This window comes from Rutilus rutilus (genome assembly GCF_951802725.1).
Source record: "Rutilus rutilus genome assembly, chromosome: 17".
Taxonomy (NCBI): domain Eukaryota; kingdom Metazoa; phylum Chordata; class Actinopteri; order Cypriniformes; family Leuciscidae; genus Rutilus; species Rutilus rutilus.
In genome coordinates, this window is record NC_140230.1 from 21,741,432 (window position 1) to 21,765,640 (window position 24,209).

Genomic DNA, 24,209 nt, shown 5'->3' on the forward strand with positions numbered 1-24,209 from the left:
AGCGCGCGCCACATAAACAAAGGCACATTGCAACTTAAGCTCATGCAGCGCATCCTCTCCGTTACTAACGCCGACTCTGTTATAGTGGAGCTGACAGAACCACGGAGTACTTTTTTCTTCTTAGCTAAGAGGAAAATCAGTCAAATAATATTTTGAATGAAAAATCCATCAACTTTTGCGACTTTAAAACCAACTTCCATCCAACCACTATTTTCAGTTTTGACAAATTTCTGTTGGATATGCACAAGGAATTATTAGGGCTTTACAAACATATGTAAAGACGGAACCTCAACAGAAATCAAGTAAGTGGGAATTTTAATTAAATACGCTTTATAGAAAAAGCGCATAGATGTAGCCCACACGCATTGAAATGTAAAATAATTGACAACATGCTTTGGCTTATTTTTGTCATTTGTATCGCGGTCTCCGTTCATATATTTCTGCATGGCTTTATGTTAGAGAACTTTCTTGTCCGGACCTGTTGAATGTTCGATCCCCACCGCGTAAATATAAACTGTGTTGTGATCGAGCGATGTCATTGTAGATGGACGGAGTGAATCCGAATTTAAGTTGCGAAAAGTAGCCTATAATATTCTCTCAGGTTGTCATGGAAATGGGATGCCTCTTCCTCACCTCGGTGAAACCGCTGTGTGAGCTCGCGCGGGGCCGGTAGAGAGTCTCGTGAGATGCGCCCGAGTACGGAGTGAGTGTCGCGCGCTCCGCGTTTCTTAAAAGCGTGACTTAATATTGTACGAATGTTTATTTATTTGTTTGTAGTATCTGGGTTAAGAATAATTTCAGTTGTTTGATCTAATCTCATCAATATTGCTTTGCCACGTCTCAATGAGATGACTACACGAGCTTCATTCATTCTGTCTTTAAGCAATACGGAAGGACCAAGCGCGAATATAGTGAAACAGGTATTTGCACAGTAAACAAATATAAACAGTCATAATGTCGTCACAAAAAAACTAAAGTTTTATATTTACCATTATCGCACTCTTGTTCTCACCAGAGTTAAGGTGCTAATTATCAACATATTTGTAAAGCCATGTTTCCCTGCTGTCAGGAGACTTTTCTGAACAGACAACATGACTGAGTTTATACAATGTGACTGGGCATATTGGGAGTATCTTTGTGGTGTTTACAATTATGAAGTGACACCGATACACCCAAGAAACACGCTCTTGTTGTGCTTTAAAAGTGCTTTCTTTCACTGTTGTTTGTGGTGTGAATTTCAGATCAGCTAAGCACGCGCTGCAATGACACTTGGGCACACCTTCATAAACGTTAATGACAAAGTAAAGCTTAATGGTAATATAGTGGGCAATCTATTTCATTGGCAGTAGCCTATTGCCAGAATATTGAGAGTGGTGACAGAACCGCCCCCAAGAGGTAGGTTATATGATACGACAATAGCCTTGCATTGATCAGAGCAGTGATCCAAGTGAGTTGTATACTAAAGTTTTATTCCAAAGCACGCGAGATCAGGTCACGAAGTAGCCTAGACAGAGGCTGGTAAATGCTCTGTCTCTTTCCCTCAGGTCTCTGTCCCCATCGGGTGTCAAATCCCGTCTCCAAGCTAATTTACTGTACTTGTTTTTTTTCCCCATCCCTTTATCTCCACTCTCTCCCTTTCTTTGTGTGTTTGCTGGAAAGCCTCGATCCCGCGCGCTTATTGAACGCAGAACGGAGCGCCTCTACAAAGCGCGTGCTTCAGTGCTCTCTCGCGGTTCTCTAGGTTACCGGGGCACAAGCGGACCTGCACGCTCTGTCAAAATCACACATAACCTCAGAAGGACAAATGGTTGAACTCAAAAACAAACATAATAAAGTCTACAGAAAGCTGCCAGCTTCATAGTAGTTGGCTATAGGCTGTGTTTGAAATAAAATAGCTTATTTATGAAGCCACTCAAAATTCATTTTTTTTTGTTGGCCTATGTTTCATTGTCCTGACTACAGTTGTCAATTAAATCATAAATGAGTGCCTACAGTTTTAATATTCCCAAACCATGAAGGTTTCTAGGGTTTGTTTCTGACAGTTTTAGGGACGAGAAAGACCGTGCTCATTTCGAGGGCTGGCTTTGTGTGAGCGCGCCTCTGTCAGGGAGGGGGCGCTAGTCGCTTTTAAAAACTCTTCGGTGGCGCGCTTGGGTTTTATTTGACCGAAGACGGGGATAGTCAGACTTCGTTGAGTGCACAGGTGAATATTGTCTAACTGTCACTGAGGTTGCTATTATTCTGAGCTAATGGAACAAAAAAACTGCATGGAAAGATCTTTTATTAGACGCCCAGAACTGTTCTATCTTCATGCTCGAATGCAGCAGCAGAAGGAAAAAATGAAATATTCCTTTATATATTGCATATATAGACATGTGTGAGATTTAGTTTTTAAACAATGTGCTTTTGTGCTGAAACAATGTTTATTACCTCACGTCTTCGATGCTTTTTTTTTTTCTCACTTGTCGGTTTTTTTATTTTCATCGAGTGTGCTACATGACAGTTTTTGTGCAATTTTATTCGTAGGCTACTTGTTTTTTCTTTTTTGATTAATGTTGGTTTGTTCCCAAAGGCTGCGATTGAATCGTTGTCAAAGTTGTATTTGTATTATTTATGTAGGCTAAAACAAGTAGCCTACAACTTTGTCTAAGTAGCCAATTTTTTTTGTATTTGTGAATAGAATTAAGGAGTATTTTACGTTTAACATAGGCTACACTGAACATTTCATGAGACTGTTTAGTGTGATTTTCTGATTTAAGAAAAATATACAAATGACCAGTAAACGAATTTGTATAACCCATAATGCATTTAATTCCTTCAGTACTTTTTGCATCCAATTGTTTAAGGGGTTAGATTATTGTAAATCAAAAACAAAAAACGTAGTTGCTAAGACTTAGGATGTATTGGTATCTTATTGGCTTGCACACTTGTATTTGAAGTAGCCTATAAATAATTTTAACCCAAGTAATCTACCCTATACGAAAAGTCTGAGTGTGTTTGTATTATTTTGCAGTTCACTGTTTGTGTTTGTGTGTGTGTGAGAGAGAGAGAGTGGGTGTGTGTGTGTGTGACTTTTTGTCGTAGTAGTGAACTAAAGCATTCTGTGTTCCCGATTGCAGACAGCGGTTCGGAAGAGCGCCAGCAGCCCAGGTCTGAGTCCCGGCTCCCGGATCCCTCACCCGCCGCGTGCGCTGAAGCAGCCTCGAACCCCAGACGCGTGCAGCCTCCAGCCGAGACACCGAGCACGATTCAGCGAGCAAAAGGCCAAGCAGGTACCACAGTCTCTGTAAACAATCTCTCTCCACTCTGGAGAGCATTTCCAAACATAGGCTAGGCTACTTGATGTGTATTGCATATTTCAACTTTTTATATTAAGCTAATACATTTCTAGTTTTAAGAACATCACATTTACCGACTGGTAGTAACATTTATTTGTATTTTTTTTTATTTTACTAATTTTAGTACCTACCCTATATGCCGATGAGCGTGCTGTTATACTTTGGTTTGTCTTACTTTGGAAACATGGAAATTTCAGGAAATCTCAGGGATATACTTTTGTATCTACCTGCTAAAATTGTAATAAAACAAAGTTTTCTGGTCTGTCTGTAAAGCAATATGCTAATCAGTTAATATAGAGTTTTGATATGGTGTAGTTTAAACTATTTTTTTTTCTTGAGAGCTTGTTTGTGTTTGTAATTGTCCCGGACATAAATGCTAATAACCGGACCAATAACTGATTTTTAATGGCACTGTCGTTTCTCCGTACAACATTCCTCAGCAAATTGCATTTTATTATAAAAAAAAACATTAATCGTGCAGATGGTGGTTGGACATTTATATGGCAGATAAAGCATCATTCACTTGTGTTCCAATTAATGAAACGAGCGCAATCTATATTGTAGCTTTCATTTAATATTTGTACCCAGTAGTATCACAACACACTGTGTTCATGGTCATCATAACAACCTCGTGTGCTGCTGTTAGAATACATTGTCCATGTTGTCTTAGTGCATAGAAAGTGAAAGTTTGCGCAAATCAATTTGTGCTGCCTGATGTGTTCCACTGATGCGTGTTTGCTTCAAGAGCAAATTCAAACTGGTTAGCGTGTCATGTGCATTTATTTATTTATTTATTTTGTCGTTGATTTTTTGTTTGTTAGATCTATGGCACTCTGACAATGAACAAGCGATCACAGTTATTGGAACAGCTGCATTTTGTCCATCTAAAATGCACACCTCGAGGTTAGAAACTGTTTCATCCCTCTAAAGCGCTTTCTATAAGCCTGCGTGTGTATTTGTGTGAGGCTCTCTGTCTGGTGCACGCACACACACACACACACACACACACACTCACTCACTCACTCACTAGAGCTGTAAAGCATCGTTTCAGTATGACTTTATGTGGTCTAGACCTTTTAAATATTTTGACTTTTTTACGTTATGTTGGCTGCGTTTTCATTTTTATGATCCATGTCATCATGGTGAATGTGGAAGTGAGGTAGAGGATCGACGTGCTCTGGGGTTTGCACGTGCACAAATAAAACCATAAACGGATACACACAAGAGATAGAATCAGCAGAAAGTAAAGTCCTGTTTTTTGTGTAAGGATTTGTATAGATTTGCATAATTTGAGCTGATCTTAAGTGTGTCAAAAAAGACACCCAACCCTTGATTGGCTAACTGCCATATTTGAGCTGAACACGATCTTCAAATACCAAAAATACTCAAAAGCAAGTTTATCAACATAGCTGTGCTTATATCGCATGCTGATTGTTTTTGTTTTTTTTTTTTTTTTTTTTTTTTTACTTTGGGGAATATGTAAAAACTATATTATTATTATTTGAATTGCAAGTGTAAAACGAGAATGAGATTAGGCTACAAGCCTACTGGTCCTGTAAAACAATTGTCTTGGGAAGGAAATGTTCATATCTCAACTGCAATTTTGAAAGATATTTATTCATATAGTGTGATGTACGAAAGTTTGACTCGTTTTTGCAAAGATCCATCCAGCGCGAGAAAGATTGGCTTCAAACCATTCATTCAGTCACCATGACCATGATGATGAAGGGGTCGCACCGGTCGCACCCGCCCGCGCTTCAACACCTCTGACGTAAACCTCTTCTCTTAAATCGCGAATTGGGGATATTATAAGTTGGGGTAGCCTATGACATGGATAAAAAATAATTACTGGCAACATTTATCACGTTATTATAGATTTGCACAACAAAAATCTATTTTGTTGAAACCGTCTTTAATATAGGTTAGTTTATGGTTAGCTGTGCGCTAGGGGCGCTAAAAGACTATTTGGGTTGCGCGCGAGATCAACCACAATTGAAAACCCTAACAGAACAGAAATTCTTTTAACTTTAAACGCTTGAAAGTCATTTAATAATTTGTAGCTACACTGAAACATGTAGGACACCATTTAATAGTTTTTTTCCCCTTCGTTTATTTTAGTTGCAAACGATTAGCCTACTCTCTATTGATATCCAAATTGAATAGGCTACAAAGAGCAGCAGGTTCATACTAATTTAAAATTGAAGCATACATGGAGAAAAATAATATGGCAACATAAGTTACTATAACTAGAATTAAAAGGCCCATGTAGGATAACAATGAAATTCACTGTTAATTTGCATAAATAGCAAAGAAGTAAACAAAACGTAGGCAATCAATTCTCAAAGGAAAGTAAAAAAACAAACAAAAAAACATTAGGTTAGCTCTGTCTGTTGATGTGCAATGCAGTATCATTTGAATCCAGTGGTGTGACCGAAATGTCTACTGGGATTAAACTCAACTGTTATCCATGATGCTGTATGCCATGCGTTTGTGTATTGACCTACGTAGGCAATGGAACGCGCGCACACCGGTCCGAGTCATCACAGGTAAAGAGGCGTTCATAATTGATAAGCCTCCTGATTTTACTAAACACACATGACGTGTTGGAGGCACAAGGATTACGGAGTCACTACACGACAGCGTCAATCCGACGTCGTGTCTGTTTACACTTCCCCACCTAGGGAAAATAAGCAAACAAAGGACACGCACACACATCTCCTCACGGACTCAGGTAACTCTGCACAGACGCACTTAAACAGCTGTGTCAAGGCGCACAGTTGTAGGTTATATAACTTTGAGAGCGCGCGCTGGCAATATGGTTTTCCTGGAGCGCAAAGCTGGCTCAGGATACAGCCTACTAATTAACAGAAACAAGGGAGTTCCTCGTGGGTTTTAATAAGATCATTTTATTTCAACAGGTGCTTGGTGCACATTTATTTAATAAACGATGCATATTTATCTAAAAGCGTTTGATTAAAACTTGTAGGCGTTATGTTTTGAAAGCAAGTGACTAAACTCCTCTTTTTCTGTCTGACCACGACATGCATATTGTTTTGTGCAGTTTTTTTTATGTTTACATCTATGCATTTATTATTATCCCAAGTGGAGGAAATATAAAGACTTGATGGATAATCAAAGAATGATCTGTGAGGTAATATGTGTGCTCCTTGGGTTGGACAGTGTTTGCTCACAAGAGTGGCATGACATTCAAATCCAGCAAAAAACTGCTGAGATTAAGGAAATATTTTATTAATTGGGATCATTATTAATGAAATAGTTCAGAAATCATTCTGTAATCATTTACTCACCCTTATGTTGTTACAAACCCGCATGAATTTCTTCAGTGGAGATGTCATGTCAGCCTCAGTAACTTTCATTGTATGTAGAAAAATAAAAAATAGTATGGACTTGTAATAACTTTGGGCTCCACTGAGAAAACCATACAATATAAGTGTAAGTAAATAAGTCAAAAAAAAAAAAAAACTTGCTTTTTGTAACAAGTGAGAATCCAGGCCATGAATGAGGCGTGCATTTATTTATTTATTTTTGCATGTGTGCCCACCAGCTCACGGCCTAACCCATGTTTCCAGGAATGGTTTATCTACTAACTTGGTACTAACAGAACAGTACTCAAAATGCCATGTTTGACATCACATCTTCTGCACACCTGAAGACAAAATGAATCCAAAAGGCAATATGATAGACATTAAGTCTGTTTCTCGTTTCTCTCTCCCCGTCTGTATAGACATGCCCTGCGTTCAGGCCCAGTACGGCCCTGCACCTCATGGGTCCAGCTACTCCGCCCAGTCCTTTGGTTACCATGGTGACTACAGCGCTGACCTCATGGCGACAGACTACGCGAAGTGTGAGCTCGGTGGGGGGGAGATCTCGGCGGCCGCCGCCACTACGTCCCTGCCCAGTTTTAATGTGTTTGTGGAGGGCGGCTTCGAGCCGAAACCCTCCTGTCTGTATCAACTCCCTCCTCAACGCCCTATCATCAAGAAGGAGGTGGAGCCTTACCCACCCATGGCAGCATCCGACGAAGCAATAGCTGGAAGCTCCATGTACTTTAAGCAGTCGCCCCCTTCAACGCCCCCCACGCCGCTTCACCCCGGGCCACCCAGCAGCTCTTTCTTGTGGGATGAACACAGTCTTCCCCCTGTGCCCCAGCCCTGCTTGATTGAAGGCCCATTGAAGAGCCCTCGCTTCCCTCATTTCTACGAGCAGACGGCCCCACCATCCACCAGCGGCTACGACACCTCCATCGGCCTTCCGCTGCGCCCTGAACGCTCTCCGTCGTCCTCCTCTTCGTCTTCACATGTGCCACCCAGCCTGGACACACACACACACTCACACGTGCACTCCCATACGCACTCGCACTCGCACATGTACCCGCTGAACATGGGTAAGCCGGGAGGCCTGGCGTTCCGCTCTCTGGGCATGGGCCCGTGCCCGCAACTTCTGGGAGAGAGTTTGCCATCGCCGCCCAATCGCAGCAGCTCCGGAGAGGGTACCTGTGCGGTGTGCGGAGACAACGCAGCCTGTCAGCATTATGGTGTGCGCACCTGTGAGGGCTGCAAAGGCTTTTTTAAGGTAAGAATTCAGCATCTCTGCTGGACAGAGGTCTTTCATTTTCTTATAATAACCCTCAACCAGATCAGATTCAGACGCACCCAAGTTCCAACATTGTCACTACTATTTACGTATGCCATTTGCAAATGCATAATAATCCTTATTGACACACACTTTCACTGAAAGAATCAGTTATGTTTGTTGCAAATAGGAGGATTCCACTGCAAAATAAGTGACTCATGTGTACTCTGGCCTTTAAAGGTATAGTTATATAGGTATAGTAGCACCCTCAGGCTGTTGAAAACCTGTAAAACTCCCTTTTTTTTTAATCTTTTTTCATAATGTGAAAAAAAAAAAAAAAAAATTTCATACAATGAAATTGAGTAGAGTCTGATGTTGTTTTAGACCAGTGGTTCTAAGATATTTTCTGTACTTCTGCTGTAATTATGACAAAACAGCTTGTTTTCAAACTTGTTTATTAACTGAAACTGAGATTATTAATCAATTAAATTAATTAACCAAGATCTATTTTTTTATTCCAGAAGTTTCAAGAATGGTAGTTATTGAGGGGTAAAAAAAAAGAAGTTTTTTTTAGCATTTTAATTTAAATTAGAGTTAATATATGAATAATAATTTATCCATTTAAAAACGTTTTAGTTTTCCTGTGACCCCTTTGGAAGTTTGCTGAGGTTCCTAGTGGGCCCTTGGTTGAGAACCACTGCTTTAGACCCCACTGACTATCACTAATTGGACAAAAACAATTCTTCAAAATATCTCTTTTTGGGTGAACTATCCCTTTAAAACACAGATAAATAAACTCAACTAGTGAAAGAAGTAACCAAGCTGAGGTCAATAGAAACTGACAGGAAATACCAGTTAGGAAATCTCTCATTTGGATTTCCCATAATGCTTTACATTTTTTCTTTGTGTTGCATATGGTTGTAGTATTGTAGAAGCTGAAGTGGGTGTTTGCAGTTTATGTTGATTGATACGTGTTCCTCAGTGTGTGCTTGATTTGAATAGCATGTCTCATTGTGTATTTGAGTGTGTCTGTCATTAAATGGAGTGTAAGAGGGCTGTGCTTGCTCTTTATTGTACAGTGTGTGTCCGTTTTTTGTGTCTCTTATGTGTCAGTGTGGCCAGGGTAGTGTTTGTTAATTGTGTATTCATTAGTGGTCATTAGTTTTGTTCTTGATTTGAAAGGAGCTCTTGGCTGAAGAGCCTCACACGGCTCTACACCGATCGCACCTCATTCTCTGAGTGTGAGGCTCAGGGTTAACCAACCATTGTAACGCACTCCGCAGGCGTTTGAAACAAGGTTAAAGCCCACCATGTGAATAGCGATTCTTCGGTGAGATGTGTGTGTATTTGTTGTTTCGTTTTGAAGAGGGGGTTGGGGGTTACGGTCTATACGATATACAAGAAGCATTTGAGGCTGTACAGAAAATAATTTGAGCACAAAATCCGAAAGATTGTTTAGTTTCAGTTTCAGAGGCACAACTGTGACAGGTTTGCTCAGCCTTTTCATGAAAGCATTGGCTTGTGTGTACTGAGTGTGAATGTGTGTGTGCATGTCTTTGAGTGCTCTCACAAATCGTCTGAGCGGCGGTTGCCACGGCGTCTGTGAGGGTCGTTTCCCTCGGTGACCAGTTAGAGGTGTGACAGCGGCGCGCACTTAAAATACAGCAGCTTGGAGCTGTAGCCAGAAACACACACACACACACAGAGACTGAGGATAGTCTGTAGCATAGAAAGTTACGATAGGGATTCAATTAAACAGTTACATTGAATATTTGGCATTTATTTCACATATTTGGGATAAGTATTATTTTTAATTTGCTTAGGTTAATATTACAGAGACCGTGAGAAGACTTAAAATATACAGAGACTGTGCTGAAAGACTGACAGTGAAAGTGAAGGAGCGAGAGTGGCAGAGCTGAAATAATTGAAAATGGCCTGTGGTCTGGTGCAGAAATAAATTATGCCTCTTTTCAATTAGTTTCACAATTAGTTTTTATTTAGTAATTAATAAAAGCAGGGGTTGGTAAGCCTGAGGCTTTGTAGCTATTACTGCAACACTAGCACACACACACACACACACACACACACACACACACACACACACACACACACACACACACACATGACATCCACAAACAATGACATATGCGCATTGGCAAGTCTTAGACGATCAGCATACTTATTTTTTATGCATTCACACACTCGTCACCCCTAACTCGCAAAACACACTCACCATTTAATTATCTCAGGCAACTCATTAACTCACAATATAAATATTAGCTGGTGAATTTTAATGCAAGCCGGTGTTTTGTTTGACAGTGTATAGCTTTTGTCAAACTGCTAACTCTCTCTTTTTTTTTTTTTTTTTCATAAATGTGTTTTTATACAATAGGGTTTATTGTGATATTTATGCACATTGATTTCTAGTACATTAGTTCTTAAAATAAAAGTCTAATGGTATGTGGGTGCATTTATCCACTAAAATTATTCTGATTTTCCCCCTGGCTTTAGTTTTTTTCATTAACAGCCACTAAATCATTTCACTTATGGTTCTACTTTACATCTGAATACAAACTGTTTCACAATGAAAACCAGCAAAATCTTTTCTCTATCTTGCTCACTCGCTCACATCCCTTAATTTCACACCATTTATTTGGTTTGTAATTTGCTCTGTGACTCATAACATGCTCCGAGTGAGAATATTTATTCTGAATATTTACCTAATGGAGGGTCAGCACAGGCTCGCTCATTCACAAAACCTCCACATTCAACCCACTTCACTGGAATAAAAGTTTAACAGCTCTTAACTGCTAGGAACTGAATTAAAAGTCATCTCCAGCACTTTCCTTTAAGCTTTGCTTTTGTTAATACCGTTTCGACAAAGATGTGCATTTGTGCCAGTATTATGGCATTTATAAAGTGCTGAAAAATAAACACACTAAAATGTGCTCGATTCACAGACATAGTCATTTTATAATACAGTCTAAGTGAGCAATACACGCAGACACACATACTTAACCAATTAATGATGACCCAGTTCCACCTCTCCTATTGAACAGCCATACACACACGTCTAATTACACACCCAGAGGAGAGGGCGAGAGAAGATAGTCTGATCATCTCTGATTAGGGGAGGAGAGGACGAAGAGAGGGGGATATAGGTTCCCTAAGGGGTTTTAATACACGACAGAGCCATTAGCACATGTTACATGTCATGAATCCTCAACTGCTTGTCTTTTCCAACCCTACGGACCCTGCTGTGCACTGGACCACAGCTCTGTGTGTGTGCGTTTGTATATTTGTGTGCTTGCATGAGAGAACGATGGGAGTTAGACAATAACAGTAGGGTTTTTAGTTTTTCACTTGTCATAGACTCTTAATTCTTTATTGGAATCTATGGTTCCATGAAGAACCTTTAACACCTTTTTAGGTTCTTTATAGTGGAAAAGGGTTCTTCTGATTATTAAAATGTTCTTTATGTTAAGAAAAAATGGTTCTTCTATGGCATTGCCGTGAAAAGCCTCTTTTGGAATCTTTATATTTAAAGGACTGTAGTGTATGTTTTTCAGGTCTTTTTGCCATTAGTTTGTTGGGAGAAATTGATACATGTGTTCGTAAGTTACAATAACCTCAGATATCCTTTTCCCATTGAAAAAAAAAAGTCGGAAACCTATTGTAACCGTGACAATTTTGCACTGTGACATCGTTTAGAGCATAAATAAACACAAATACACATGCACGTACACACACAGAAGACGTTTCAGTCACTTAATGGCCGTCATATGTACAGCCGTTTATCTAATTTTATGAACATCATGAGATGTCTATTCATCTAGCGAGCTCCTGCAGCAATAAAACCTTTGTTTTGAGGACTGTGACAGAACAGAATCTGTCACAGTCTGAACCGGTTTTGCACTCACGTAACTCGTGCATGTGGTTCAGAGGGAAACGACTAGGTGGGTGCTTTTTTCTGACTAAGCCCAGGGTGTTTTTCGAGATGATGTGCTCCACAGGTTGTATTTTAATCAAGTCTTACTGAATCAGTGTGAATTTAGCTGTAACCGAGTATAGACTACCCTAGCAAACAAGAGCATTTGCGTGCCCACTGGGAGATTAGTCCACTCTGCTATGCTGCTGTGGTTTTGTGTTCAATTTAGGTGAAATATAAGAAACCGTGCAAATCACATGGATAATGTGTGGGTGGGTGGGTGTTTTAGCTTCACCTGACGGTAAAATTCCAGCTTCCTGGGAAAAGCAGGTGGTTTAGTTGATTTCGTTTACACCTGTTGGAAACAGCTGCGTATTTTATGATGTTTCTTTATAGTTTTTATTGAAAGTGTTTTTTAATAAAAACCAAAAATGAAAGTGAGATTAAACTGAAAAATACATGACAAAAAACTTGAGTGGGCCACTAGCCATTAGCCGCTAGTCACTTGATAAACAAAGATATTAGTATTAAACTGTTTTAAAACTGTTTTAAAAAGAAGATGATGAAATTCATAGATGACCATCATGAAGGCTATGTTTCCCACTTCAGTTTAACTACTAGCAGCCTTGCTAATTGAATAACTGCACAATGAAACCAGAATTGTTGATGTACGCTTTAGTACTATTAAATTGACTGCAGTTGTACCTTGTTAAAGCATTGTTTTTGTTTGTTTTGGATATTACATTAATTACCGCAGAACTTACTGGTCTCACGCAAGTGCTTAATCTTTTGGCTCAGCAGTAGCACGTGCATTTGATGTCTGAACCTGAAGCTTATTCAGTCTTTTTCCTCTTTTCTACTGTTTTTAGCGGCGGGAGTGCTCGCAGATCATTTTTATTTTGTTTTAATAAGGTCAGTAATAATCGTGCATATCCAGCCGAGGAGAAAACAACTCCAGGGGGGGTTATTGCAGAGGCACGATCCTCCAAAACCCCGAGGTGCCGTGAGCTGACCCGCGAGTTTCACAAACAATTTTATCACGCGGCCCGGGATGTCTCGCGGGAGCGGCCTCAGCACGCTTTGCACTGATCTTCATTGTCAGTGGCTTGCGCTAATAAAATTGTCCCTCCTGCAGGCAAGGCATGTTGGGAAATTAATTTTTATCTAATTATCCTGATGGAGCCAGAGCTTTTTCACATTGTAATTAAAATCTGACCTGCAAGCTTCTTTTTTAATTCTTAGCCAAAAACGGGATCAAATTAAATAAATGAAATGTTTAGACTTGTTATCTTATTGTTTTCTTCTCCTTCCTTTTTCTCTTTTTATTGTCGGTGGCTGCAGAGGACGGTGCAGAAGAATGCAAAGTACGTGTGTTTGGCCAGTAAAAACTGCCCTGTGGACAAAAGGAGAAGAAATCGCTGCCAGTACTGCCGCTTCCAGAAGTGTCTCAGTGTAGGCATGGTGAAAGAAGGTATCGAACACACACACACACACACCTATAATATGTGTCTGGCCAAGCCACTCAAAACAATTATCACACAATAGGCCCTGGTGTATATGACCTCGGCTGGACCTCTGGTTAGAGACTGATGCAGAGGAGATAGACCCTCTTTATCTTAATGACTTAAAACCCTCAGATGCACACACTACGCTCAAGAAGCAGCGTGGATTAATACAAATTCAGCGCATGGCTGGTTTGGTTGCTTAGTATGAATGCATGAATTAAACTAATGGAGGTGTTTACCGGCAGTGCTTCGCCTCTGCAATCACAGCATATCAGCAGCTTCAGAACCGGTAATAACACGACACACAGGACAGTCACAAGCTAACGTGTTCACGGGGAAATTTAATTCTTGTAGAATTTAAGCATGAATACCATGTACCATGGTATTATACCAATAACATGGTAATACCATGTTATTTAAAAAGATCACACGTTAGATCATCTTAACCACCTCGGCCGGTGATTAGGACAGACATGCATTGTTCTTATTACATCTCACGTTCGCTCACCCAGTTCTCTCCAAGACCTGCAATCGTGCAGCTTTCAACTGCCCCCTACTGGTCAGCCAAGCATTGTTGAGAGAAATAGAAAAAGGATTGAGAGAAACTTCTGAAGTTTTGTTAAAAAGTATAGGTGTGGAATTGTATTATATGATCTGTGTTCATTGTCTAAACTGTGTGTTTGTTTGTTTGTGTGTTTGACACAGTGGTGCGCACAGACAACCTTAAGGGGAGGAGAGGTCGCTTGCCGTCTAAACCAAAGAGTCCCCTGCAGCCAGAGCCCTCGCCCCCATCACCTCCCCTCAGCCTGCTGAACGCACTAGTGCGGGCCTATTCCCAATCTACACCACGAGAACTAGACTACAGTCAGGTACCTGAGTGTGGGGAAATACTTGCATCAATTAAGGCTAATTTTCACAAATCATTGTTTAACCATTGGATGCATGAATTCTTAAATTACAGAACAAAATGTTGTACTTTTTCAAACAACAATATAACCATTCCAGATTTTATTACATTTTATTTTCCCAATCAATTAAAAAGATTTTTACTTTTGTGTACTGCAATAAATGACAGTAAATATTGTAGACACGCTTTTGTCATCTATTTTGAATTTATAAAAATGTACAAAAACAAAACCACACTGAAGAGGGTAGTCATTTAGAACTATGAGAAAGATGGTCACTGATGATGGGTAAGACCCAGCATCTTCCCCTAAATGGTTAAAAATGCAAAGATTTGTTCATTATATAGTGGTTGTAAATTGTAATGAATCAGAGGGTTCACCATCCATTGGTATCACCCGAAAATGAGTAATTGTGATTTGTGTGGAATTTTTATTTCTCTCTCTCTCTTCCTGTAGTTCAGTGCGGTGGAGCCAGTGGGTCTATCTGAGTCTCAGCAGATCCAGATGTTCTACAGAGTGCTAACCGGCTCCATGGAGGTGACGCGCTGTTGGGCCGAACGGCTGCCTGGATTCTCTGAGCTTCACCACAATGACCAGAACCTGCTCATTGACTCTGCCTTCCTTGAGCTTTTTGTGCTTCGCCTCGCCAACAGGTACATGCAGACACACACAGATCTCACATCGCACAGACTTCTAATGTAGACTTCCAGTGTATGACTCTGACTTCAAAAGTACACAATCTTCAACTAAGACATCCATAACAATAGAGCTGGGTATTTTTCTGTCTCAAGTAAAAAACAAGTATTTTTCTGACTCTGATTATATTCTGTATATAATTCAATATTTATGCATTTTACTAATATTGTTTAAAAGGCTATTGTTTTCAGGCAGAGGTTCAGTGACTTTATCCAAGTAGATTTAAAATGTATAATGCAACTAGATAAAAAAATCTAGTTTCTTTACTATTGTTCACTAAACAAATATGAGGACGATTTATATTTAATGTCATTGTTCTGAAACAAACAGTTTGAGCTGATTCACAGGAACGAACTCAACTTAAATCGCCTTTTTGCTACTAAAGTTGAATCCGAGATGCCAAATAGTGCATCAGAATCATCCAAATATTCACAATGTTGCTTAATATTACATTTTAACACCAATATATCATTAATATTTGCTATATTGCCCAGCCCACTTGCAAATACTCTGTATAATATAATATAGAGAATAAAGCCTGTGATAATATCCTAATTAGTCATTTTCAGTTCTGTTCAGAATGGGTACAGCTGTGGGAGGAAACGTTAGTTAGCAATTACGCTCTGACTTTACACTCATAATATCTCATAGCAACTGTCAGACTATGACAGACTTTTCTATGACTTGCTATTAATGATGTCGTAGAAGTCTCTTAGGATTTTCTTTCTGGTTTAGAAATTAGATCGAGGTGTAAAGTTTCATAATGACTGTGAAAAAATTCATTCACAGGCACTGTCAGGATTTATATTGTGTAATATGCTGCAGTCGCTACTAGTTACATTGTGACTTTCGATGCAACAATGAGTGTGTGTGTGTGAGCGTGAGTGTGTGTTCTTGCTCTCTATTCAGCACTGTAAGGTTACTATGGACACTGTGTGGAAGATCCTGTGGAATTCACTTATTTAAGTTTATTGGTTAACAGCCTGGCTTCAAGGGTTAGTTCACCCAAAAATGAAAATTCTGTCATTAATTACTAACCCTCATGTCGTTCAAAACACGCAAGACTTTCGTTCATCTTCGGAACACAAATGAAGATCTTTTTGATGAAATCTGAGAGCTTTTTGTCCCTCCATAGACAGCTACGTAACTATCACTTTGACGCTTCAAAAAGTTCATAAAGAGATCGTAAAACTAATCCATATGAATTGAGTGGCTTAGTCCAAATTTGTCTGAAGAGACACGATCGCTTGATGAACAGATTGAATTTAGGCTTTATTCACATATAATCATTCATCAACTCACACATCAGTTGTGGTAAACGGAAGCCCAAGCATGTTTGTTTGGCGTGCAATGCATCATTCTTCATTCTCGTGTGTTACGCAGCACGTTTCTGCAAAGAGGCTTGTTCTCGCGCATCAAGCAAGTACGGTTGAACTTCTGTTTAGCGGTAGTTGTGTAGCTGTCTATGGAGGGACAGAAAGAAGATCAAAAACATCTTCATTTGTGTTCCGAAGACGAACGAAAGTCGTATGGGTTTGGAACGACATGAGGGTGAGTAATTAATGACAGATTTTCATTTTTGGGTGAACCACCTTTAACCACCCGCACCTCCCAAGACATTAAGTGTGGTGGAAACAGCTCTGTTTGATGCTTACTTACATTCCCCAAACTCTTGCATATTATTAAGTTTGAACGAGACAGTTTGAATCCAGACTAGAAGTAACCTGTTGTTTTTAGTAGAAGTGTGCGTGTTTGGATGTGTCTCAGTGACTCAGTGACATTCTGATGTTGCTTTAACAGGAAGTGGATTTTTTGTCTCAGCTCAGCTGCTCCCTGTTGAACTATCTCTGGTGCTCTTTCTGTGTTTCTCTCTCCCTCTCTGATGGTGTAGGAGCAGGTGCGGGGAGGGAGGGCAGTGGGTGGTGGCGTCACAGCCTCAGTAGGGAGCTGCAGACTTGGGTTCTGACTCATTTAAGTGGGGGGATTCATCCGGGCTTACGTCATGGACACTCGAAAAACTTACAAGATACGCGCTCACAATGTGTGGCGACTTCACAATATGGGCGAACTTGCACATTTTCCGCTCACGAACGTTCACAGTTCTCACATGTTTTGAAAATAGACTTTACACCACTAAAACACACACCAGAGAATGGAATCTGATGTGGCTCACTAATGCACACATGCACATATCACACCACGCGGCCGCATTGAGGCTAATGAATGGATGGATGGCAAAGAGATCGACTTGCTCTGACGCAAATTTAAAAGGAATGTGTGCGTTTCCGTCCTCAAGGGTGCTGTTGTTAATTTTGTTTTGTAATAATGAGGAGCTTTCACTCGGTCTGTGTTTGCTCACTTCCTGTTTTCCCTCTTTCTCTATGCCACTGTAGATAATAGACTGATTGCAAACTGCATTTTTGAACCCTTCATAAAGGGCCCTGTTAGTGAAGGATACATCCAAGAAAGTAATTTCGCTGTTTATGATCATGTGATCCTGAGTGGTGCATCCTCATGATTAATTTTAAAGCAAGGATAGTTTTTTAAACTTGGGATTTATCTTACTTGCAATTTTAAAAAGTTTTTGAAAGAAGTCTGTTATGCTCACCAAGGCTGCATTTATTTGATAAAAATATATTGAAAACAGGAATATTGTGAAATATTTTTTACAAATTAAAATGATTGTTTTCCATTTTAATGTATTTTAAAATCTAATGTAATCCTGTGATGGCAAAGCATCATTACTCCAGTCTTCAGAGTCACATGATCCTTCAGAAATCATTCTAATATAATGATTTGTTGCTCAACAAGCATTTCTCATTATTATCAATGTTAAAAACAGATGACCTGTTAAACCATGATACTTTTTTGCAGGATTCTTTGACGAATAGAATGTTCAAAAGAGCAGCATTTATTTGAAATATATTTTTTTATAAACAATGTAAAAGTCTTTACTGTCACTTTGAATCAAATGTTTTTGTTTGAACTTTGAAAGTTTGGATATAAGACACAAAGAGGCAATTTTATTTGCTATATCAATCTTAAAGGTATAGTTCACCCTACATTTTTATTTCTTTCATAATTTACTTAGTCTCGTATTGTCAAAAATAAATATGTATAAACAAACTAACAATAATTTTATTAAAAATACAGTTTCTTTAAGAGCCTTAAGCATACATTTTGCTGCTGTTATCAAGGTAACTTTCCGTGATGTACATCTTCATGTAGAGTAATCCAGACGCCCACATACAAGAGCGTAGAGCCCTTCATAGTACTCACGTCAAGTGCTGTACTGGAATGAATAGGCAAGGCGAAGTGATGCTCGCTTTCCACTATCACATCACCAGCAGCTTGTTTGAGGGTTCTGTACATATGCATTCAAGTGTAGTGGCGTAAAACCATTAGACTGCATTAATGAAGCACACATTTGGATTATTTACCCCACTGGGTTTCAAAAGCAACTCGGAAGATGACTCTCAAAAATTCCTCCTCGCCGTATTTCCCTTCATCCTCTTCCCATTACTTCTCCTCTCCTCGTCTATACAAGTGTGTGTTTTCGTGCAGACTAATGAAGAACAGTTCACGCAGCAGAAGCCAGTACTCTACTGGAAAAAAGAGAGGAAGTTTTTCTTCCTAAATTGCAGGGTTGAGAGCGAAGGGCTGAAGACAGACCAAAAGAGAGAGAGGATGAGTGGATGGAGAAGGAGAAGAAAAAGAAGAAGAGAGCGATGGATGAGTGGAGAGCGAGTATTTGGGTGTTTCGCTGCAATTACACTCAAACGTTCTTCCTGAGAATACAGTGAGACCATGAAGATATAAAAAGGACAGAGCTGAGAGAGAGAGAGAGGGAGAGAGAGAGAGAAATAAAGAGTATAATCTCAGGAATGTTTTAAAAGCTTTAATTGGGAAAGCTTGGCATAATTAGGTCCATTCCTATCTTTGATGTGCTCTTCCCTGTACTGGCTTTCATTTGTCGCTATGGTAATTGTTTCCGTGCAGTATGTCTTAAACGCAGATTCAGCGGCCAATCGGAGCGCAGATCATCATCACATGAATCAGAGAGAGGTGATAATCAGCGTGTGTGTGTGTGTGTGTCGCAGCAGAGACTGTGTGTGCTTTCTGATAGCGTGTGTGGCTACGTACAGAATTAGAGGTTTGCTAAATTGAAACAGGTACCTGTTCTGAAGGGAATGAGAACGGCGATTAATTAAAAGATGAAAGGCGGCAACTGAACTCGTGGCTTCAAACAGCACCTTGAAGCAGTATAAATAACAACAGTTCTTCATCTAAACCCCTCTCTCTCTCTCTCTCTCTTTTGCTCAGGTCTTTACTGGCGGACGAGAAGTTCGTGTTTTGCACGGGCCTGGTCCTGCACCGGCTACAGTGTCTGCGTGGCTTCGGAGAATGGCTGGACTCCATCCGAGACTTTAGCGCTCACCTGCAGGGTCTTAACCTCGACATGCCTGCGTTCTCCTGCCTGTGTGCCCTAGTGCTGCTCACAGGTAACACACAACCTCAGAAACACACTCTCTATGCATTTCACACACACATTCACTTCCTGTCGTTTCCTTTTTCCTGTTGTCGTTCTTGTTTTTGTATATTTACACCCCTTTTGTCCGGCTGCTAGCAGTCGTCACAGTGATCACAGGTGTGGGGCAGGTGCTGTCAGAGATTAGGTTTACCTGGACAGCAGAAATAATCCCCCATTAATCACACACAGCAGAGACACAGAGATGGTGTGAGGTTTGTGTGCCTCTCCTCTATGAGCACAGGTGGAGTTAGCTGATTATTGGTTGACAAAGTAGGACAGTGTGTGTGTTTGGGTCAGCAGGTGCTCGAGTCTTACCATGCATTATTAACACAGAGGCTAAACAGCAGGTCGACCTATATACAGACCAACACACCTTTCACCACACACACACAGAAACATGGGCACATTCTGGCAAGCATTAAAAGAATTGGAATATTGCATAAAAAGTACTGGATGGAAACACAAAGATGCAAATCAAATAAAAATAAATTCATAAAAAAACGCTTTTTAAGGTGACTAATAAGTACAATGTACTTACTGTAGAGTTACAGTTAGGTTTTGGGTTTGGTTTAGGGTTAGTTACTTGTAATTATGCATAATTTACTGTTATTACTATATGTAGTAACTTGTAACTACGTCACCTTAAAACAAAGTGTTACCATCAACTTTAACGCTTACTTGAAGTGGATACATTTTTTAAATGTACTATTATTATGATGGTAACACATTTATGAAATAAATTCATAGATGTGTTTCAAAAAAGTCAATAAGAAAATATTGCATGGGATAGAAACATTGCTTAATTCACTTTTTTTGTGGAATATCCGGATTTTTCGCATGAAATTCAGCTAGTCACGACTGAATAATTCTCTTAGAGAAGAAAATATTACACGGGATAGAAACACTGTTTTTTATATTGCAATATTCAGATTTTCACATAAATTCAAATCATGTGAATGAATAATTCGCTCAGAGATGAAAATATAATGCTGATATATCAGATTTCTCACATAAAGTAAATTCACAGCTTGAATGGAAACATGCTAATGTACGTAAAACATTTAAACAATGTGAAATCTAAAAAAGATAATCAATTACATTATCGCATTCTATTACTTCTGTAATGCAACATTGAATCTGCATATTTAATTAGGAAAAAAGTGACGCTAATGGAAAAGCAGAATCGTTTCAGAGGAAATGCAAGATAATACACTTTGATTAAAGTAAAAAATAAAAGATTTTTTGGAATCTGGAATAATTCACAATAAAAACAAGAAAGTAAATAGAAACCATTTTGCTCTCATGTTGACATTAAAGACCGCAAGGAAACGAAACTAATGATTTAAAAATGAAAAAGATTTATATGTGTATATATGTTTATCAATTTACTTAGTCACCCACCCAGCGCCCAATCTTCACCTCCCTTTTCTCTGCCACAATCTACAGAGGAATGTGTGTGTGTGTGTGTGTGTGTGTTAGCCCCTATGGAGCAGCACTTAACTCTGTAGAGGAATTGAGTGCTACTCAGCAGAGCTGTAGTCCCTACCTCTCTCTCTCTCTCTCTCTCTCCACTCCTCCACTCAGTCTATCGACCCTCTAAAAGTGTCTGTGGTGAAAGAGTGCCATCGATCATCCCCCAGGAAAGAGGGAGAGACAGTGAAAGCAAGGGAAAAAAACAGCGAGAGTGAGAGAGCACGTAAGCTGAATGCAGTGACAATGGAGCAGCTCTAGACATAGATTTGGAACACACATACACACACGCATAGATATATCCAAAGCAAGCCAGCACCCTTTGCACTTCCTCTGTTCTAAAGCCATACCGAAGGCACTTACACTCAGAGTTGTTTGAAGTGTGATAGAGAGTCACACTAGACTGCTGATTAGGGATGAGAATCATAAGAAAAAAATAGTTCTTAATAATATTTAATATAAATTTAATTGAATGTAATATGTAATTATATATAGAGAGAGTATGTCATTTGTTCATGATTTGAACTGCACTAGGCTCTCAATATGTTTAGTGATTCATCAGCATCAGTGATCTAAATGTCAAGAAAATCATTTGGATTCGGTACTTTTTCAAAAATGGGACCGGATCTGAATAAAAAAATGGTTCTAAATTGCTAAACCAACGACAGATATTGCTACTGTAATACAAAGTGAAAGAGTAAGTCGTGTGTCTTTATGGGATGTTTCTTTTCTCCCAGTAGTGCATATGTAGTGACATTTTAAGCTTGAACTTAAATGAGCTTAAAAGTACTCAACCTCTTTCTCGCTCTTTCCTCTCATTTTAGAACAATGTCCTGGTCTGAAGGAGCCCAAAAAAGTGGAGGAACTGCAATCCAAACTAATCTGCTGCCTGCGAGATCATCTGAGCTCGGTTTGCGCAGGAGGTGTGGCTTCAACTGGCAAGGCCACACCCCCAGTGGGAGCTGTTCTGGGCTTGAGGGCGGAGCTTCGATCTCAGCGTACGCAAGGCTTACAGAGGATCTTCTACCTGAAGCTTGAGGACCTGGTCTCACCCCCGCCACTCATCGATAGGTTTCTGGACACCTTGCCCTATTGATATCCACGCCCACTTTTGCAGACCACTGACACGCCCACAAGCTCACTCAGACACGCCCACAGCGGCTATAAACTCACCCTGGGAAGGGACAGAGCCAGTAGCTAACAGTGATACTGAACTCGATTTCCCATGAGTCCCCAAATCCTCACAGGAAGCAAACGTGTCTGAGGAGAAACCAATCATATAAGCGCTTTTAATCTCTGCTCTGCGCCTGATAGTGTAGATACGAGGCAGGGTTTGAGCTTATCTGATATAACACGCACTGGGAATGAGAGCGATGCCCGTAGCTCAGTGTGCCACGTCAGGAGAAGTATTACGATGTGAGAATGTGTGTAAGTGTGTGCGTGCGTGTGAGGACGCACACTTCACGGCTCCTTTGCAGGCGGTCCAAAAGTTCCACCACAATCCACCTCTATGACAGCAGTTGTGTTCATCACAAACATACACTCACAGACACACAAGAGCACGCGAACTGTCCTTTCACACATACACACGGATCCAAAACGCCATCTTCAGATGCCAGATTATGACATATCAACTGTCGTTGGCAGAAACGAAGTGGATGTGTGTGTGAAAACATGTAGGAGTGTCTCTGAGGGAGGCTTTCGCCAAAAAGACAGAACGACAGAGTGCATTAATGTCCAGAATCACAGTTGATCGCACCCCCAAAACCTGCAAACAAGTGCAATTTACTAAGTGCTATTGTAAACGACGAGAAAGAGAAGAGAGAACGAGGGAGTGTGTGTGTGTTTGTTCCAGTCCTATTTCAAACTCTAAATTATTTTAATACTAAGACTCGCCTTGTAAGGTAACGGTTTCAATTGAGATGATTTAGCCCAGTCTGCGCACTAACTTTTTAATGACGAAGTTCCACAGACTTGAAATTACTTTAGTTTTTATTATTATTATTATTATTATTATGAAGAAGAAGAAGAAGAAAAAACCAAGGGATTTTAGCATTAGGATAACAGACTAAAAAGAATAGAATTGGGCTTTGAGCACTTAAAAAAACAGGAAGAGGAGGAGGATAAGAGAAGGCCGGTGAGATGCAGGTGCAGAGAGAGGATGGAAGGAATGAAACATTCCGCATTCATGCTCATTTTTGTATGTTTATACTGTCTTCGCCATTTATTAATATGGAGGACATTGTTGCAAAAATGTCTTTTATATGTACAAAAAAAAAGTAAAAAACGGATTATATGCATGGTTTTCTCCTTCTCGCCTGTGCTTGTATTTATTTTGCAAAGACTGCCGGCTCAACAAGGGCTTGAACACACGTACTGACTGGGCGTTCTCGCTTACTTTATCATATGGCAGCAGTTTGAACAGATGAGAAAGTACAAATTATATAAATATATAAATATATATATACACAATACAAAACTAATATTTTGAAGTGTTTTTATCTGATAGCTTTTTCAAATCTTGTGGTACAAGTTGTGCATTGTTTTTTGGAGAAGAAACATGAAAAAAAAAACAAAAAAAAAACATGTTTTTCAATGTCTCTTTTGGTTTGTTTAGTTTTTTTTTCTCTTTGGTTCACTGGAGGCTCTGTTCAGCACTTTGAAATCATAAAAAAACCTTCTGATTATTTGAGTGGAAGTGTCGTTTTTCTGTTCACCTCAGTGTATAAGCGTCAGAAGTGTTTTTCTCTTGAAGCTTGTGTTTGTTGCTGCGACTCAGGATGAGGCCGAGGGACTCCCCCTTTGTAAAGTTCAGAAAGCGTTGATGTGCCAGGTGTCCTTACTGTCTAATACCATCAAGTACCCTAATATGTTTATGGGGGGGGGGGGGGGGGGGGGTTCTGGTCAAGGTCCCCACTGCATTGAGCTTCAGTTATGAGCTTGAGCTCGGGGATGGATTCAGATCATTTTGGGGGATTCTGACCACATCAGGCCCGCGGTCCTCGTTAAGCCCCATCGATCCATGTTGTGACATTTCGGTGCAGAGGCGCACTCGCACACATGCACACTGACACGGCTGCTCTTTCTCTGTCTTCCTCCATCACCCTTCTAATTTGTCTTCGATTGTCGAAAGCAAAGCTGAGCATGCATGGGCATACATGCACATAAACGTACCCACACACACACACACACACACACACTATTTATTGTTTTGACAATTACTAAGAGATAGTAAGAAAAGGC

The 24,209-nt window shown here is 39.9% G+C and overlaps 1 protein-coding gene across 4 annotated transcripts; it reads left to right on the forward strand.

The window, feature by feature from the left end:
* On the forward strand, window positions 1-23,271 carry nr4a3 (nuclear receptor subfamily 4, group A, member 3). 4 transcript variants are annotated; one of them, XM_084384835.1, is made up of 9 exons: window positions 11-302; window positions 3,120-3,272; window positions 4,160-4,241; window positions 7,084-7,931; window positions 13,201-13,330; window positions 14,070-14,233; window positions 14,726-14,922; window positions 19,289-19,467; window positions 21,791-23,271. In XM_084384835.1, exons 3-9 carry the CDS (start codon window positions 4,178-4,180, stop codon window positions 22,060-22,062), a joined length of 1,854 nt encoding a protein of 617 aa, XP_084240961.1. In that variant the 5' UTR covers window positions 11-302; window positions 3,120-3,272; window positions 4,160-4,177; the 3' UTR covers window positions 22,063-23,271. The 4 variants fall into 4 exon arrangements, with proteins under 4 accessions (XP_084240962.1, XP_084240961.1, XP_084240963.1 ...); XM_084384838.1 differs by lacking the exon at window positions 11-302 and adding an exon at window positions 2,179-2,203; XM_084384836.1 differs by lacking the exon at window positions 4,160-4,241 and having other exon boundaries at window positions 1-302.
* The last annotated feature ends 938 nt before the right edge of the window (window positions 23,272-24,209 follow it).